At 56.1% G+C, this 18901-nt stretch overlaps 1 protein-coding gene across 1 annotated transcript in view; it reads left to right on the top strand.

Annotated features, from left to right (window-relative positions):
• Positions 1-18901, top strand: part of SRCIN1 (SRC kinase signaling inhibitor 1) — a 72048-nt gene that overhangs the window by 41001 nt on the left and 12146 nt on the right. Inside the window, exons 9-20 of the mRNA XM_027516654.1 lie at positions 131-981; positions 2029-2121; positions 2373-2416; positions 2726-2913; positions 4042-4217; positions 10487-10617; positions 10735-10882; positions 11200-11446; positions 11882-12116; positions 13854-14008; positions 14306-14458; positions 15004-15126. Coding sequence (XP_027372455.1) covers positions 131-981; positions 2029-2121; positions 2373-2416; positions 2726-2913; positions 4042-4217; positions 10487-10617; positions 10735-10882; positions 11200-11446; positions 11882-12116; positions 13854-14008; positions 14306-14458; positions 15004-15126 — 2544 coding nt within the window. The remainder of the gene's footprint in view (positions 1-130; positions 982-2028; positions 2122-2372; positions 2417-2725; positions 2914-4041; positions 4218-10486; positions 10618-10734; positions 10883-11199; positions 11447-11881; positions 12117-13853; positions 14009-14305; positions 14459-15003; positions 15127-18901) is intronic.

The following is an 18901-nucleotide window of genomic DNA, read 5'->3' as shown; positions in this document are numbered from 1 at the left end:
GGAAAGGCAGAGAACAGAAGGGACTTCCTCAGCGTCTCGAGGGCGGGAGGAGCTGCTGGCTCCTTAAGCGGGAGGCAAGGGATCCCCTTTGTGACCGGCTCGTGGGGTTCCGGGATTGTCTTCTGCACAGAGAGAGATGGTGTATGCGTCGCGGGAGTCGTCGCCCACGCGGCGCCTCAACAACCTGTCGCCGGCGCCACACCTGGCCTCAGGCTCGCCGCCGCCGGGGCTACCATCGGGGCTGCCGTCGGGCTCGCCGTCGCGCTCGCGCCTCTCGTACGCCGGGGGGCGCCCGCCCTCCTACGCCGGCAGCCCGGTGCACCACGCGGCTGAGCGGCTGGGAGGCGCCCCCGCAGCCCCGGGAGTTAGCCCGAGCCCCAGCGCCATCCTGGAGCGGCGCGATGTGAAGCCGGACGAGGACCTGGCGGGCAAGGCGGGCGGCATGGTGCTGGTGAAGGGCGAAGGCCTCTACGCCGACCCCTACGGGCTGCTCCACGAGGGCCGCCTGAGCCTGGCCGCGGCCGCCGGCGACCCGTTCGCCTACCCGGGCGCCGGAGGCCTGTACAAGCGCGGCTCGGTGCGCTCGCTCAGCACCTACTCGGCCGCCGCGCTGCAGTCCGACCTGGAGGACTCGCTGTACAAGGCAGCGGGCGGCGGCCCGCTCTACGGCGACGGCTACGGCTTCCGCCTGCCGCCCTCGTCGCCGCAGAAGCTGGCCGACGTGACCGCTCCCCCCGGCGGGCCCCCGCCGCCGCACAGCCCCTACTCGGGGCCACCCAGCCGCGGCTCGCCGGTGCGCCAGTCCTTCCGCAAAGACTCGGGCTCCTCGTCGGTCTTCGCCGAGAGCCCCGGAGGCAAGACCCGCAGCACCGGGGGCTCCTCGACGGCCGGAGCGCCCCCTCCCGAGCTCTTCCCCGGGCCTGGGGAGCGCCCGCTCGTTGGGTTCGGGCCGCCTGCGCCAGCCAAGGACACTGAAACCAGGTGAGGGAGCTAGCGAGGCTCGGGGCTGCACGGTGGGGAGAGGGGAGACGGCAGAGTCTGTCTGAGACCCGGGAGTCCTTCTAGACCCGGAGTATCCTTGAGGGGTCACCAGAGTATCTTGGCTGCGGCAGGGCAGGCATTTCATCTGCCAGCCCCAAGGGACCGATGAGAGGGCCCCAGACAAGGGGCCTGGAGACCTGGGTTTGCATCTGGTCCCTGAGCCTTAGTTTCCCCAACTAGAGTTGAGGCTAGAGCACAACTCTTTATTTAATGCCTTTCCTGCTCAGGCACAAAACGTGCCACCATGAGAGCTGTCCAGCACAAGGCCGGCTGAAGTCCACTGGGGAGGGGGTGCTTGTAAGAAGTGGGGATGAGAGGGGCACATTTCTTTAAGTAGCCTCCGAGTTGGGGAACTCTTGCCTATCATCCAGCTTCTTGCTAAGGGTGCAAGGCTGGAGGAGGTAACCATGGCACTGACCTGCCCCCCTCTGCCCTCAAGCAGCACCACTGAGAGGTGAGGAGAAATGATACATTCACATAGCTTTCTTGTGGCCTGTGTGCCAGGCACTGCACTGGGCACTGTTTATGCCAAATTGGGCAAACCCAGCTCCTGCCCTGTCTAGTGGGGGAGACACAGTGAAAAAAAACAAACAAAAAAACTTGTTCTTCCCTTGGGAGGGTGTACTCCTAAGGTAGTTGGGTACTCTGGGATGACTTCAGAGAAGAGGAAGGGAGAAGGGCGTGCCTAGCAAGGGGAATACATGTGCAGAGGTCCAGAGAGGCCTGGGTGGGGCCCATTAGGGAGCTAGTGATGACGAGATGAGTCTGGAGAGGGAGAGGGTGACTGTCAAATGGGGAAGGGCATTTCCAAAGTTATGTGTGTGGGAGGGCTGTAGATTTGATCCTTAGGTGTTGAGGCCCTTTGAATTGTCTGTGTGCTGAGGAGGAAATGGTTTTCCTCTAATTATCAATCTTAGGAGAGGGGGGCTGGGCAGGAGGGACCCCATGCCCAGCGATGGGGTTGATCAAGGCTACTGTCTTCCCTAGGGAGCGCATGGAGGCCATGGAGAAGCAAATTGCCAGCCTCACAGGCCTGGTGCAGAGTGCCCTACTGCGAGGTTCAGAGCCTGAGACCCCCAGGTGAGGTTCTTTTCCCAACACCACTGCCAAAGGCCTGTGGTTGGGGCAAGAGGAAGGGAAAGTGAGCAGCAAGAGCCCTGGGCTCAGCTCTACCCATGTCTCATCATGGTGCTGGGGGTGAATCCCTTCCTTTCTTGGGGACGCCATCCTGAGACCAGGGGACTGGAGGAGTTTACGTTAAAGTCTTACCCAGCTTTGACGGTTGGGGCCAGCCTGGACCCCATGATGGCCATCTTTTCCCTGTACCACAGTGAGAAGATCGAAGGCTCCAATGGAGCAGCCACCCCCTCAGCACGTGAGTGACCCTTTCTCCCTCCCCCAGAGGTGCTTGCCCTCTATTAGCCTCTCTGGTCTTTCCCTAGTCTGTAAAGGGGCTACAACACCAGGCTTCAATGGGTAAATGAGTAGTCACCTTAGCCCAAGATGTCTAGCCTGGTGCTTTGCTCTCCTCAGAAAGGCTGACGACCACTGGTTGGGGCAGGGAGTCAGAGCCACGCTTCTCCCTGGGTACTGTGTGGGGCCACGAGTGGGAAAGAACTTACCCCGATCTCTCCCAGCTCACGATTTATTCCCTTTCTCCCATCTTTGTGGTCCCTGTCTGCAGCCTGTGGGTCGGGCAGCCGGAGCAGCGGGGCCACTCCAGTGTCCGGCCCTCCCCCGCCTCCGGCCAGCAGCACCCCTGCGGGGCAGCCCACTGCCATCAACCGTTTGCAGATGCAGCTGCACCTGCGTGGCCTACAAAATAGCACGAATGACCTGCGCAGCCAGCTTCAGCAATTGCGGAAGCTCCAGGTACCACCACCTCTCCGGGGCCCCGCCCCTTCAAACCCCGCCCTACCAGAACCCACCTTCTTGCCGAAACTCCTTCCCTAGAGTCTGCCCTATCCCGAGTCCCTCGCCGTTTACTGGGCTGCTCTCCGAAACCTTCCTCGAACTCCCGTCACCTCGCTGAATCTCTATTCCCTCACCAAGCCACTACCCCTGGCCCGTGTCCCCCTCAGCGTGCCCTCTTTCCCTTTCCCTGAATCCTTCCCGCCCTCCTGGAGCCCCAGCGTACCCCACTGAGCCCCCTCCTCCTGTCAGTATCCCTCAGAGCAGTCCCAGCTCCTTCCCTTCTCCCATTCTTTTTCCCCCTCCCCTCCCTTGGGCGGAAGCCTTTCCCCCAGATCCCCTCAGGGCTACCTTCCTGAGCCCATACAGCCTTCCCCAGCCTGACCTGCTTAGCAGATGGTCCTACCAGTCAGGAGCCTGGCATCCCTGTGCCCGCTCCTCGAGAGTGCCCCAGGGCCCATCAGGTGAGAATAATGAGTAGAGACAGGCTGGAGAAGGGGCAGAGAGTTGCCATCTGGGCAATGGGTAAGATCTCGGCTACCCCCACCATTGCCTCAACTCGGCCTTAGAACTAGGTTCAAGTGTTAGTTATGTTCCGGTCCCAGCCAAGGAAACTCTGTCAAACCACAGTGCTTGAGTCCTTCATCGAAGCCACAGCCCTGCAGTCCCAAGGTGGGCAGGGCCCTGTTAGGGTCATCTCTTGCCCTCAAATATCCCTTACCCCATTCTCCGGCCTCTATATTTCCCCAGAAACCTTGTCCTCTTCCCCCGACCCCTTCGCTGCAGCTAACTGCCACAGCCAAGCAGCCGCACCTTCCGCACTGCCCAACTTGGCACTCCTGTCTCCCTCCACCATCCCCAAGCCATTCTCCTCCTGCCTCTATGCTTCCCCAGAAAGTAACCCTCGGCCTGTGACCCCTACCACCCCACCCTTTCGCTGCTGCTCACGGCCGCAGCCGAGCAGCAGTATCGTCCGTGGAGTTCGCCCCGCGGTCGGGCTGTCCTCTGCCCGCCTCCTCCCAGCCCTCTCCCCGCAGCGCGCCTCCATTCTCTCCCACCCCCGTCCACCGGCCCATCTGCGTCCCGCAGCTACAGAACCTGGAGTCGCTGCGCGCGCTGCTGAAGGGCACGGAGGCGGAGCTGAGCATGCGCGTGTCGGAGGCGGCGCGGCGGCAGGAGGACCCGCTGCAGCGGCAGCGCACCCTGGTGGAGGAGGAGCGGCTGCGCTACCTCAACGACGAGGAGCTCATTACCCAGCAGCTCAAGTGAGGCTGGGCGCAGCGGCTGCGGGGAGGGCTGGGAGTGCGGCCTCGGTGGCCTGCAACCTGGTATCACTGCTGCTGCTAAGTCACTTCAGTCGTGTCCGACACGGGGAGGCACAACTCCCTTCTTTCTGACTCCCAGGTGTCGTGGCTCTGTTCTGAAGCCTGATTTTCATCTCCTCTGTGGTCTGATGTCTCTGTGACCCACAAATCTTTGACCATCTGGCAGGAGTCCTATTTTCTTTTATTCTGGCTTGATGTCTGCTTTTGCTGTGGTCTTACTCCCTAATGGTCCAAGGTCTGGCTTCCCCGTCGTCTGCAGCCTTACTCTCATGTTTCCAGATGCCCAATTTCACTTCTGTCCTCTGCCTGCTTTCGTTCTGGCCTGTGATCCTTGCATACTGATCCTCGAGTAGAGTGTTCCAGTGGGCCAGCTTGGTCACCGTTGCCACCCTCACCCGCTCTTAGACCAGATACAGCCAAGGAGAACCCTCCTCCCCTCCTACTGCTGCTGAAACAGGGCTCCAGGAACAGAGAACACCCTGCCCCCAAAGACTTAGACATGGAAGGGTTAACAGAAGACAGTCCTCTGATCCAAATTTAGTAAATAGCTGTCTGGCCAAGATTCGATTGTCTGGCACCATTGCAAGGAGAGGCTGCTTTCCGCTGTCCATCCACTGAGTGAGCAGCTCCAGCCCCCTGCAGCTTTCCCTGGTCAGTCCCTGGGTCTGAGACAGAGACCCTGCTCCTCTGCCTGGTCTCCCTCTTGGCAGCACAGGGCATGAGGGGCCCGAGCTCCAGCTCCAGCTCTGAGCAGCTGGGCAATCAGAGCAGTTTCTGCCCTTCCCCGTGCTTCAGCTTCGTCACCTGTGCCCAAGGTTAAGCTTTTCACAATTCTTTCCAGAGGGGGCTTTGGCTCCTACGGGTCAACTACTAGAACCAAGGAAGACTGCTCAGAGGAACCCGGCTTCCTCACCAAAGTCATAATTGGCTGTATCACTTGCAAGGGGCTCCTTGAGAAGGGTCCCTGCTCCTCAGCCTCGAGCCCACACAGCCTGGAGCCCACACAGCCTGGAGGTCCATGTGCATTTCAGTGATGCACAGGGCAAGATTGCCATGACCCCTTGTGGTTGAGATGAAAGAAGGGGCCATCCCACTTGGAAATAAGCTGGTGTGGCAGTCAACTGCATCACCCCTGCTGTGAAAGCTGAGTGACAGCTCCGGTCAGATCTCCAAGTAGACGGATGGCTACCACCCCCTGCCCCCGCACCCAGGGAATTCCATTTACCTAACTTACCTGTCCTCTTTTCCCCCTTTTTTATTCAGCACAGAGGAACTGGATTGGAATTATAAAAGGGAACTGTACTGAGACATTAAAGGAAAATAAAAGGAAATATAAAAGTACAGAGGAGGCAGGAAGGATGAAAGAATGTATTTATGTTCCTGTCATATGAGTGTCTGGTCCTCAGCTTCCTGGGGCCTCAGTTCTCCAGGAATACACAGTCTCTCTATGCGTTGCCCTGCTATCAAACCCATTGCTCTGACTGCTCACTTTAGAGAGCTTGGGGGCTGATACATAGCTTCTGGCAGGGTTCTCCATCTACTTCGAAGGTGGCTTTTTGGGGGGAATCTGGACTGGTGCTGCAGTGGCTTTGGCTTGACTGGGAGGGGCCTCCCTGCCTAATTTCCTGCTGGCCCATCCTTACCCCCTCCTTAGCTTACCAGCCTCTGTCCACTTCCTCAGCTTCACTCTACCCCTTCCTTTTGCCCTGGCATCTTGCTGGAAGTTACAGCTGATTCTGTGCTCCACTCAGCTTGGTTTACTCATGTGTAGCTCTAGTCAAGCACGTTGTCTAGATGTTGCCCTTAGAGGCAGCCTCCACTGACTGAGACCTTTGACCTTTGGAGTGTAACATGGCCCAGCCCAGCACCAACTTTATAGGCATGTGACCCGTTATTCACACAGGGCACCATGCTTGTGAGGGCCCGTACTTGGTTCAATGCTCTGCTGATATTATCTTGAAATTCTTAATTTTTATACTAGGGGCAAAATCTTTATTTTGCTTTGGGCCACCCCACATTTTGTAGCTGGTTCTGCCCTGATCCTCACCTCTCAACTGTTCCAGAACTAAAGCTGGGTCTGGAAAGCCCCACCACTTTCTGATCCCAATGTCTAGACTTGCGCTGGTTTGGACTTTCTTACAGAGCCTGCTCAGGTTATGGGCCCCCAAACTTTGGCAGAGTGCACGATCAGAAGACTGAGGTGCTAATTGAGCCTAAGGGGGGCTTAGTGGCTTTCCTCCCTGCAGTCACTCAGGGACCCAGGCTAATGCCTTCCAATAAGGCACGTCTTCAATATGTGCCTTCCAAGATTACCCACAGGGTCATTTTCAGCCAACAGGAAGGGGAAACGAGTGCAGAGGAGCCTACATGGGAGGATTTTAGGATGCCAGACCTGGAAACAGCATGTACCACTTCCACTCATATTACATTGGCTAGACCTTATTTGAATGGCACTTCTACATGCAAAGGAGGCTGGGGAATGTAGTTTAGTATCTGAGCTACTTGTTGTTTAGTTGCTAAGTTGCGTCTGACTCTTTGTGACCCCATATGCAGCACATCAGGTTTCTCTGTCTTTCACCATCTCCTGGAGTTTGCTCAAACTCATGTCCATTGAGTCGGTGATGCCATCCAACCATCTCATCCTCTGTTATCCCCTTCTCCTCCTGCCCTCAATCTTTCCCAACATCAGGGCCTCTTCCATTGAGTAGGTTCTTTGCATCAGGTGGCCAAAGGACTGGAGCTTCAGCTTCAGCATCTGTCCTTCCAGTGAATATTCAGGATTGATTGCCTTTAGGATTGACTGGTTTGATCTCCTTGCAGTCTAAAGGATTCTCAAGAGTCTTCTCCAATACCACAGTTCAAAAGCATCAATTCTTCGATGCTCAGCCTTCTTTATGGTTCAACTCTCACATCCATATGTGACTACTGGAACAACCATAGCTTTGACTAGACGGACCTTTGTTGGCAAAGTGATGTCTCTGTTTTTAAATATGCTGTCTAGGTTTGTCATAGCTTTTCTTCCAAGGAGCAAGCATCTTTTAATTTCGTGGCTGCAATCACCATCCGCAATGATTTTGGAGCCAAGAAAATAAAGTCTGTCACTGTTTCCACTTTTTCTCCATCTATTTGCCATGAAGTGATGGGACCAGGTGCCATGATCTTAGTTTTTTCTATGTTGAGTTTTAAGCCAGCTTTTTCACTGTCTATCAAGGGATTCCCTGATAGCTCAGCTGGTAAAGAATCCACCTTCAATGTGGAAAACCTGGATTTGGTCCCTGTGTTGGGAAGATACTCTGGAGAAAGGAAAGGTTACCCACTCCAGTATTTTGCCCTGGAGAATTCTATGAACTGTATAGTCCAGGGGGTTGCAGAGAGTCGGACATGACTGAGTGACTTTCACTTTTCACTGTCCTCTTTTACCCTCATCAAGAGGCTCTTCACTTTCTGCCATTAGTGTGGTATCATCTGCATATCTGAGGTGTTGGTATTTCTCTCAGAAATCTTGATTCCAGCTTGTGATTCACCCAACCCAACATTTTACATGATGTATACTCTGCAAATAAGTTAAATAAGTGGGGTGACAGTATACAGCCTTGATGTACTCCTTTCCCAATTTTGAACCAGTCCATTGTTCCATGTCCAGTTCTAACTGTTTCTTCTTGGCCTGAATACAGGTTTCTCAGGAGACAGATAAGGTGGTCTGGTATTCTCATCTCTTTAAGAATTTTCCACAGTTTGTTGTGATCCATGCAATCAAAGGCTATAGTGTAGTTAATGAAGCAGAAGTAGATTTTTTTTTTAATTCCCTTGCTTTTTCTATAATGCAGTGGATGTTGGCAGTTTGATCTCTGGTTCCTTTACCTTTTATCTGGAAGTTCTCGGTTCATGTACTGTTGACGTCTAGCATGAAGGATTTTGAGCATAACTTTGCTAACGTGAAATGAGCTGAATCATACAGCAGTTTGAAAATTCTTTGGCATTGTCTTTCTCTGGAATTAGAGTGAAAACTGACCTTTCCCAGTCCTGTGGCCATTGGTGAGTCTTCCAAATTTGCTGGCATATTGAGTGCAGCACTTTAACAGCATCATCTTTTAGAATTTGAAATAGCCCAACTGGAGCTATTTGTTCCACTAGCTTTGTTCATAGTAATGCTTCCTAAGACCCACTTGACTTTGCACTCCAGGGTGTCTGGCTCTAGGTGAGTGCCCACACCATTGTGGTTATCTGGGTAATTAAGGCTTTTATGTATAATTCTTCTGTGTATTCTTGCCACCTCTTGTTAATCTCTTTTACTTCTGTTAGGTCTTTGCTGTTTCTGTCTTTTATTGTGTCCATCTTTGCATGAAATGTTCCTTTGGTATCTCTAGTTTTCTTGGAGAGATCTCTAGTCTTTCCCATTCTATTGTTTTCCTCTGTTTCTTACTCTGAGCTACTATTTGTATGTAAACTGGAGGTAATAATGGTTCCCACTCCCAGGATTTGTTGTGAGGATAAAGTGAGGGGCTGAATGTGCGCCTGGCACGCTGTAGGCACTTAGTACAAGATCCCTCTTTAACTGGTGGTGCTGACGCACAGGATTTTGGCCTTGGCTCCAGTGTGGTCTGTTTTTTCACCCACTAGTTGGATGAAGATATATAAAGCATGCTGATAAGATTTGTTGATGACACAGAGCTTTGAGGGGGAGCAAATCTGTTGGATGGTAGAACTGAGATTCAAAAGTTGTTCCTCCCTGGATTGTTGAGCTGATTTCCAACAGATGGGATTTGACAGGAATGTATGTGACGTCCTGCATGTGGGTCAGGGATATCAGTAACTCAGGTGCGGGACTGGGATGACCTACCTGGGCAGTAATTCCTTCTTTCACTTATTCATTCCTTCCAGAATTACTTACCAGACCTCTGTTCTGCTCCAGGCACCATGCCAGGTGCTGGGAATCAGAGATGAATCAGAAAGACAGGGTATCTTATTTTCTGCCTAGAGCTGCTTAGCCTAGCAAACAGGAGCTCCAGGCAGGAAGCAGACCCCTAACACCAAGTGTAAGGGGAGAGTTTCCCACTGGGACCTGGGGATGTGTGGGAGTTAGTCACACGTGTGCGCGGGGGGTGGGGAGGTGGTGGTAATGGAGTGTTCCGGGCAGAGGAAATGGCATTATAGAAGTCCAGGGAGAGGGACTTTCCTGGTGGTCTCGTGGATAAGGTCCACACTCCCAGTGCAGGGGGCCTGGGCTTGATCCTTGGTCAACACAACTAAGCCTGCATGCCGCAATGGAGACCTAGCGTGGCAAACAAGAATGACCAACAGGGAGAGCAGCACATACAAGGACCTCAGGGAAATTCTGGATGGTTGGAAATAGAAGCAAACCAGATGGGGAGGAAGTGGATGTGGCTAGAGAGGAAATAAGAGCAGCCCCCAGGGACTGACCCCATGCATTAGCTCATTTAATTGCTTTTAGCTCATTTAATCCTCATAGTGGCCCCAGGAGGGAGGAACTCTTACCATCCCCATTTTTGGGGGATGAGGAAGCTGAGATCTGGAGACAGTCGGTAACTTCTCCAAGATCTCTTCTGGGTCAGGCAGAGTGCGGGTTGGAATGTGGATCTGTCTGACTCCAGACCCAAATTTTCAGCTACTACCCCCATGCCCTTTGTGGCTGCACTTAAAGAGTTTGGATTTTAGCCTCAGAATGTCGAGATCCATTTCGGGTTCAACACAGGCGGTGGTGACTTGGTCTGATTTACATTTCAGAAAGATGTAGGGTGTTAAAATGACACAAGCTCAGCATAAGCCATCTGAAAATAGGAAGCAGCTTTGTCATTGAGGGAAAGAGGCTGAGTGTCTGGATCATTTGAGAAAAGGTGGACGCCTCCCCAAAAAAGCACACGCACCTGCCTCCAGTTCTTTGAAAAGCTGCCAATTTCTCTGCTGTGTCCTTGGCTAATGAGAATCAGAGGGTGTGAGTCCTAGGGAGGGAGATTCTGGCTGATACTGCTAAAGATGAGAACTTCAACACAGGGACCTGGGGCACCTGTTACGGAGCGTTTCTGAAGTCTCATCTCTGAGGTCTGGCTCTCTGATTTCACTTTGGCTTGTGGCCTGGTGGATGGCTTTTAATTTTGATCTGACCAGTGGCCTGATTTGTTTCCAGCTGTTCAGTTTCAGGGGGCTGGGCTGGGGCCAGAGGGGCTGAAAAGGTCTTTCTGTGACTGCAGTGACCTGGAGAAGTCGGTGGAGAAGATCCAGAGGGATGTGTCCCACAACCACCGACTGGTGCCCGGGCCCGAGCTGGAAGAGAAGGCGCTGGTGCTGAAGCAGCTCGGGGAGACACTGACCGAACTCAAGGGTGAGCCTGGGGGCACCCCCAGCCCCACCCCAGGCATTGCACCCCCACCCCACTGCCTGTCCTCCCAGCTGTCCAGAGCTGCTCTCTCCTCCCGCTCACTCCTTCCCTTCGCCTCAGCTCACTTCCCAGGCCTGCAAAGCAAGATGCGGGTAGTGCTGCGTGTGGAGGTGGAGGCAGTGAAGTTCCTGAAGGAGGAGCCCCAGCGCCTGGATGGGCTACTCAAGCGGTGCCGGGGGGTCACGGACACCCTGGCCCAGATCCGAAGGTCATTCTATCCCTGACCTCCTATCTCTGACCTGCGATTTCCCATGGGGTCACACACCGGGCCCAGATCCCTTATCCCAACTCCCCGCAGAGGTCAGCGGTGTGCTGGCTGGCTCTGCACTTTGACCTGTCACCCCTTGCATGTTGCAGGCTTGGCGCTCCCATTTCCCAGATGCAGTCACCCCTCCCCAGGCCCTTCCATCTGTTCGGCAAGATCCCAGAGCCCCCCTCACACCCCGCCTCCTCCATGCCAGGCTTCCCTCCCAGGGAGCCACGACCCTGCTGACCTCACAGCTGCTCCCAACTCTCCCACCCCAGGCAAGTGGACGAGGGTGTGTGGCCACCCCCCAGCAACCTCCTGAGTCAGTCCCCCAAGAAGATGACGGCTGAGACGGACTTCAACAAGAGCTTAGACTTCGAAATGCCACCCCCTAGCCCTCCGCTGAACCTCCATGAGCTGAGTGGGCCAACCGAGGGGGCCCCTCCAGCCCCCAAGGCGGGCAACCCCACCAAAGGCCTGGACACTCCTGGCAAGAGAAGCATGGACAAGGCTGTGTCTGTTGAGGTGCTGGGCGCGGGATGGGGGGGCTGGGGCTAGGCTCACACATTCTCACCACCGACCTACGTTGGCCAGTGCCGACACGTGGGACTTGTTCCTGGGGAACAAGGCAATCTGAGAAGCATACTGAGGGTGACATCAGTCCTGCTAGTCAGGGAAGCATATCATAAACCTGTGATAATCAAGGCAGTACAAGAAAAGATTATGTGCTCAATGAAACAGAATAGAATGTCTAAAAGCAGGTCTAAATTTCTCCTGAGAGTACTTGGTTATGAAGGTGGCATTCCAGGCTCGCAGCAAAGGCATGTAATACTCAAGAGAAGCCCGAGGCTCGGATCAAATGGGAGGCTTCCTTTGCATACCTTGCATGTGTGGCTGAGGCCCCAGAAGTCCAGGAGCAGGGCAGCTGCTTCAGTGCTGACTGTTGGCCCTCCTCTCAAGGCTGCTGAGCGGGACTGGGAGGAGAAGCGGGCAGCCCTGACCCAGTACAGCGCCAAGGACATCAACCGGCTGCTGGAGGAGACACAGGCGGAGCTGCTGAAGGCCATCCCTGACCTAGACTGTGCGAGCAAGGCCCACCCAGGCCCAGCCCCCACCCCGGACCACAAACCCCCCAAGACCCCCCACGGCCAGAAGGCAGCCCCCCGAACGGAGCCCAGTGGGAGGAGAGGTTCAGGTATGGGGCAGGTAGGGGGTTGCAAAGAGCCCAGAGGAGGGGAGCCCCAGCCTCAGGAACTCTCAGGTTGATGAGGGAGGTGCTTGGGAGTGAAAATCTTTGTGGGTGGGCTATTAGAGAAACGGGGTGCTGGCCTGACCCTTGGCCACTCAGGAAAGATGGGATAGTGCAGGACTGCATCCAGGGATTTTCCCACAGCTGCTGAGAGGACCACACTGGGAGGATGAGAAAGTTCAGGCAGAGGGTTGTGCCCCTGCACGTTTTGTCCAAGCATGTGTGGCAGGAGCCAGGCTGTGCTGAGATGGGGTGCAGCCCTGAGGGATGCAGATGGGGTTCCTGTGCTCCCCAAGCCTGTGAGCTCACAGGGGAAGCAGAAACCCAAATAGGAAACAGCAGATGTCACTCATTCATTTATTCATTCTTGCCACTTGTATATTTGTTAAGTGCCCATTGTGTGCCAGGGCTTTCCCCGTGGCGCTAGTGGTAAAGAACCTGCCTGCCAATGCAGAAGACATAAGAGATACAGGTTCGATCCCTGGGTCCAGAAGATCCCCTGGAGAAGGGCATGGCAACCTACTCCAGTATTCTTACCTGGAGAATCCCATAGATAGAGGATCTTGGTGGGCTACGGTCCACAGGGTTGCAAAGAGTCAGACACGATTGAAGTGACTTAGTGTGCACGCACACGTGTGCTAGGTGCTGGGGATAAGGAGATGACTACTTTCAAGGAGCTGAAAATGTAGTAGGAGAATAATACTAACATCTGTGTTTATCAGGCACTTACTTTGTGGCAAGAACAACCCCAAATGCTTTCTATGTATTAATTTTTATAATTTTGCAACAAGTCCAGAAGGTGGATACAGTAATTATTCCCATTTTACAGATGAGGACACTAAGGCTCAGTGTGGTTAAGTAATCTGTCCCAGGCCATACCCAGTGTGTAAACCAGAAACAGGAGGCAGGTGCTAAATGCTGTTCTGCAGGAGACCCTGAGAGGGCAGGAAGTCCGTCCCATGGGAGGGGGCTTTTCACTGGAGTCTTGCATTTCCCTGGCCAGTGAGAGAGGGCATTCCAGGGAGAAACATCATGTACCAATGCCTGGAGGTATGTGTTTGGTGTTGCTCAGCTGGGTCCAGGCCTGAGAGTAGCAAGCAGAGCTGAAGCTGAAAGGTTGGCAGGCACAGAGGTTTGGGGTTGTGGGGAATCACTGGGGGATCAAAGGAAGAACTGGGGGCAGGGAGAGCCTGGTGGGCAGGGTCAGACTCTTGCAATAGTACTAACTACTCTCTCTTGATGGAGGAAGGATGAAGATCTGTGCCAGGGCGGAGCTGAGGGGTGGGCGGGAAAGTGGTGGATTAGAGTAGCGATTCTCAAACTTGAATGTGCACGTGAAATCACCCAGGATCTGCTGGCATGTGGATTCTGACTCAGCAGCTCGGGGTGGGGCCTGAGCTTCTGCATTTCCAACAAGCTCCCAGGTGCTTCCAGTGCTGTTGTTCCCTGGACCAGGCTTTGAGTAGAAGGGATGAGTGCTGTAAGCGGAAGAGTGACAGGGCTTGGGGCTGGATTGCACAGGGACGTAGGAGAGGAGGAGGGGCCTGTGTCCCTTCCCTGAGATTTCCCCTCTCCTCCTCCCTGGAGGAGGAAGCCAGGTTTACCCTAACCTTGGAGTCAGATGTGGCGCACAGACTCCAGGGTTATGGGTCCCCTGACCCCCAGCCCCTTGGCTGCCTGCAGATGAGCTGACAGTGCCCCGATACCGCACCGAGAAGCCCTCCAAGTCCCCACCGCCACCCCCTCCCCGCCGGAGCTTCCCCTCCTCCCATGGCCTGACCACCACACGCACTGGAGAGGTCGTGGTCACCAGCAAGAAGGATTCGGCCTTCATCAAGGTACCACCCCCCACCTTGGGTAGGGGACAGGTACATGGGGTTGAGTGGGAGGGATGCCTGAGAGGACCTCTGGAGACCCTCTGGAGTGTTCCCCTCCCTCAGAGGAAGTGGAAGGAAAAAAGGAGGCTGGCTGGTGGGGACTCTGCTTCTGGCTTGCGCTTCCTCCATGGGAAGGGGCCTGGTAGATGATGCGGAGCTGGGTGGGCAGGTGGGAGATGGTCTGGAAGGGATAGGACCTAAGAGGTGAGCTGGCTGGAGGCAGACAGAGCCTGGTCTAATGAGGCCCGGGCCTTGCAGAAGGCCGAATCCGAGGAGCTGGAGGTGCAGAAGCCCCAGGTGAAGCTGCGCCGGACTGTGTCCGAGGTGGCCCGCCCGGCCTCCACGCCCCCAATCATGGCCTCTGCCATCAAGGATGAGGACGATGAGGACCGCATCATCGCAGAGCTGGAGGTGGGTCAGGGGTCCCCAGGTCATCAGCCAGGAGCCCCCCTTTTCCCCACCATGTGGATCTCAGGGTGGGGTGCTCAGGCTAGGATGAGGGGCTGGATTCCCGGCTCCCCACTGAGGCTGGTTCCGGACTCTGTCCTTGCCCCAGTTTCTTCTTCACTGTAATGGGGGAGGGGGTGTAAATCCCTCCCTGCATGTTTGAGTTTTTTATTGCAATCTCTGAGACCCCCGACTGCCCTGATGCCTCCTCTGCTCTGCGACCCCATCCCCTAGTATTCTGAGAACGAAGCTCTAACATCCTCCATCCGTGTGCCTTGAGCCCCTCTCAGCGCTGTAAGTCCCCAGACTCAAGTGTTCTCAGCGCCCCTCCCCGAGAGGCTGGAGACCTGGACGACCAGGGCCTCTGGGAAGAGATAACTCGCAGGGCAGAGTGACCAGTGGCCATGATGAGGGGTCAAGGAGTGAGGCTAGGGTTCCTGTGCCCGCCCAGGCCACCCCTCCTTCCTGTACCCCCTCCTCCAAACCTGCCCCCACCTTCTGCTCCCCAGGTGTTTGAGAGAAGCTCAGTGTCTCCCCTCCCCCCCACGCCCCGCCGCCAGCCGATCCCCACCTTGCTGTCCCCCCCGGACCTGGGCCCCCCCAGGGCCTCAGCCCCGGGCCCCACATGGAAGGTAACGGGCTGCCCCCACCTCTCACAGCGCTCTCTCTGCCTGTGCCTCCACGCTTCCTCTCCTCACTTCTCACGCTAACCCGCCAGAATGTGTCACGTGCCCGAGTCCCGCCGCTGCCACAGCCTCACCCCGTGGCCCACCCCTCCCCGCTCCAAGGACAGGACCCTTCCTTCCCTCTCGAGACTCCAGCAGCCTGGCATCTGGTGGCCCCTGGGGTCTGCATTTCCTTACAGGCTTGATTCCGAGCCTGGCCCCTGGTGGCTTGAGTATTTAATTCTGATCTACAGCCAGAGTTTTAGGTCTGGCTCGAAGCCCAGGTTCTGCGTGGGTCCAAGATTGGAGTTTGGATCTGGCTTGCTACATGACTTTAGGCCCAACTCAAAACCTGACTTCGTCTTGAACTCTTGCTCCTGCCCCCATCTCCCCACTCTGCTGCCTGTGCCAGGCGGGGGCTCTGTTTCTCCCCCTAGAATCTATGCCTTGTGCTGGGGGCCAGGACACCCAGGAGGAAGGCTCATTTACAGCCTCTCTCTCCACCCCATGGCCCCACCTGGTCACAGAGCTTGGAATGGAAGAAATCCATGCGCTTCCTTGGCTGCTGGTTCTGTCCTTCAGCATTGGGAAGTTCTACCTTCACTCTAACTCCAGTCCTTGCTGCTGTCCTGCTGCACTTATTTCCTTTTTATTCTTCCTTGGGAATTTGCGGGTGACCTGCTGTCTGCACCCCAGGGGACTTGCTTGGGGAGGGGGAGTCGGGGGGCAGTGGTCTGAGCATCTCTCCCTCTGCCCAGTCAGGTTGGAGCAGGAGGGCCTCTGGTCTGGGGAGGCACACACGTGGTCACCTGTCTTGTGTGGCTCTCTGGGCCCACAGTGCTGGCTTCCACCTGATCTCTAGCCTGGCTTGAGGCCTGGTGGTGCTTTGGCTCCCTGGCGGGGGGAGCAGATGGGCAGTGAACAGGTAGACAGGCTGTCTGGGCATGGATGGGCATGGAGCAGCCCAAGGAGCCGTCTGGGGGTGAGTGGTGTGGCAGGGCTGCGCTGGGCCAGCTGTGCCCTCAGCACCTGGGCACGCTGCACCCAGCCACTACTCCTTTCTGGCCCTGGAAGCTCCTGAAGGGGCCCAGCGGGCAGAGCCCCTCCACTGGCCCTTCGGGCTGGCTGCCCCCTGCATCCGGAGGCGCTGGCAGGCAGTGGAGCCGGGTGGGCGTGGGCCGCCCTCACTGACTTCCCACTCTGCACCTTCCACATCCAGGTAAGCAGGCGGCAGAGCTGGGTGGGTTCCCTTGGGAGGGGGGCTGGGGGGTCCCTGCTGCCCCCCACGTATCTCCCCATGGCTCATTGTAGTGGAAAGAGCACTGGACTTGGAGTCAGACTTCCTGGGTTCAAGTCCTGGCTCTGCCACTAGCTAGCTGTGGGTAAGTGACCTTGAGTAAATTACAGGACACCCCCTCACACACCTGTTTCCTCATCTGTAGAGTGGTGAAAATAGCCATTTCATGGGGAACAGAAAGCATTAAAGATGAAGGCATATGTGGCAGTTCCTGGTATAAGACTCTGCTCAGAATTAGACCAGAGTTTACTCAGCTGTGGTAGGGTGATTGGGGGCCTCTCTCTGTGCCCCCATAAAAGCCAGAGCCAGGGACGCTCACACGGAGGCGGGTGCTCTAGCTTTGCCCAAGCTGGTGCAGCAGAGGACTTGGCCGAGCCCTGCCCACTGTGGCTGTGAAGCCCTCAGAGAAAGCTCCAGAAGTAGGGGGTGGGGACGAGGAATCTCTGGCCTAAGATGAGGATGTCAGACCCGTTCTCCGAGGTCAGAGGCCAACACCCAGTCTCCACCCTCATGGGGCTGCGGGTCTCGGACATTCAGTTCTATGTAACAGATAGCTAACATCTATCAAACACTTATACCGTGCCAGGCACTGTTCCAAGCACATGCCCACGTGAGCTCATTTCATCCTCCACCAGCCTTGTGTCATTGTTACCCCATCGCATAGACGGGCAAACTCCGGGCAGTAACCATGAGACCTGCTCCCAGAATTTAACATGGCTGCTGAGAAGTAAACATGTAGAGTGGGACTTCCAGGTGGTCCTAGTGGTAAATAGCCCACCTACCAATGCAGGAAACGTAAGAAGCTCGGGTTCAATCCCTGGGTCGGGAAGATCCCCTGGAGGACGGCATGGCAACCCACTCCAGTGTTCTTGCCTGGAGAATCCTCATGGACAGAGGAGCCTGGCGGGCAACCAGTCCATAGGGCCACAAAGAGTCGAACACAACTGAAGTGACTTAGCACGCACGCATCTGTGCCTCTAAGTAAACTGGCATCTCTGCCGGGAGGTGGAGACGATAGGGTGTGGTGAAAAGAGGCCTGCGATCTAGTCCAGCGTTGTCTCTCACTTGTTGGGTGAACTCAGTCGGAACCCTCCCCTGCCTCAGTTTCCCAATCTGCGACAGGAAGGGACTGGGCTCACCCACATGCACCCTGCTCCCAGCGCGGGGGTGTTTGGTTACAGGGATCACACCCTCCCTCATCTCTCTTCTTCCTTCAGGCTGCCGCAGGCCCGAGGCCCTTCTCTGTTCCCCGGATCGTCTTGACGGAATGTGCTCCCATCCCTCCTTCCCCACCAGAGACCAGGCTTGAGGAACCCGGGCTTAGAACAACCCCCACCCCACGACCCCGGACTCTGGCCAGCGGCCTCCTGGGCCGGGATAATCCACCGGCCCCGCCAGGGATGGTGGCTGCGGCTTCCCAGGCCTGGAACAGCCCGATGCTAGAGAAGGAAGGGGCGGCCCTGAAGACACTGGTGACAGGCGACTGCAGCCCAGAAAGGGGAGGAGCTGGGATCCCCAGTCCCTGGGGACCTGCCCCAGAGCGGACCCAAGAACCCTCCACTGCGGAGACCCCCCCAGAGGAGACCCACAAGGACTCTGGACACCACACCCCACCCTGCAGTGGGGAGCGCAAGGCTCAGTGTGCTGCCATCACCCAGCGGATGGACAGCCTGCAGGAGACACTCCAGGAGCTGGAAGCCACTCTGAGCCAGATGGGCATGGCCTCTGCCACGGGGCCCCCTGGCAGCCCCCCACCTCTGCCCCCTGGTCCCCAGGTGGCTGCCTGCCACTCCAGTCTGTCTGTCTTCAGAGCAGGAGGGAGTCGGGGGCTGCAGGAGCACCATGCCAGCCCCCCTCCTCCTACTAGCCTCTCTCAGCCCCACCGCCCTCCTGGGAGCCTGGTGCCAGGCTGGGTTTACAGGCAGAGCCCCTGGCAGGCTGGGAAGCTGGCCTGCCCGGGGATCAGCCTAACCAGCCCTGTTGGGGACCAGGGCCTCTCCCCTTTGCTCTGTATCTGTAAACCAACAAATAAAGTTCTTTCCCCCTTTTCCATCCCCACACTCCCCTCCTCCTCTCCTGTCTGACTTTCTCTGTCTCTGTGGTTTCTCTGCCTGCGCTTCTGGATCCCCAAAGCCCTTCTGGGCAGGCCTGGTCCCTGTAGTTGTTCAAGGGGGCTGGACTGGTCCATCTCTAGGGAGACTTCGCCCCTATCCTCCCATTCAAAGGAAAATGTGGGCCTGGGGCTGCCAATCCTACTTTGTTGGCAATTATAAAGACCCCTGGGCTTTCCTAATAGTGCAGTTGGTAAAGAATCCACCTGCAACGCAAGAGACCCAAGTTCGATTCCTTGGTCGGGAAGATCTGCTGGCGAAGGGATAGGCTACCCACTCCTGTATTCTTGGGCTTCCCTTGTGGCTCAGCTGGTAAAGAATCCGCCTGCAATGC

This window comes from Bos indicus x Bos taurus, chromosome 19 (assembly GCF_003369695.1).
Source record: "Bos indicus x Bos taurus breed Angus x Brahman F1 hybrid chromosome 19, Bos_hybrid_MaternalHap_v2.0, whole genome shotgun sequence".
Classification (NCBI taxonomy): Eukaryota; Metazoa; Chordata; class Mammalia; order Artiodactyla; family Bovidae; genus Bos; species Bos indicus x Bos taurus.
The sequence above is the reverse complement of the archived record's forward strand: the minus strand, read 5'-3'. Positions and strand labels throughout refer to the sequence as shown.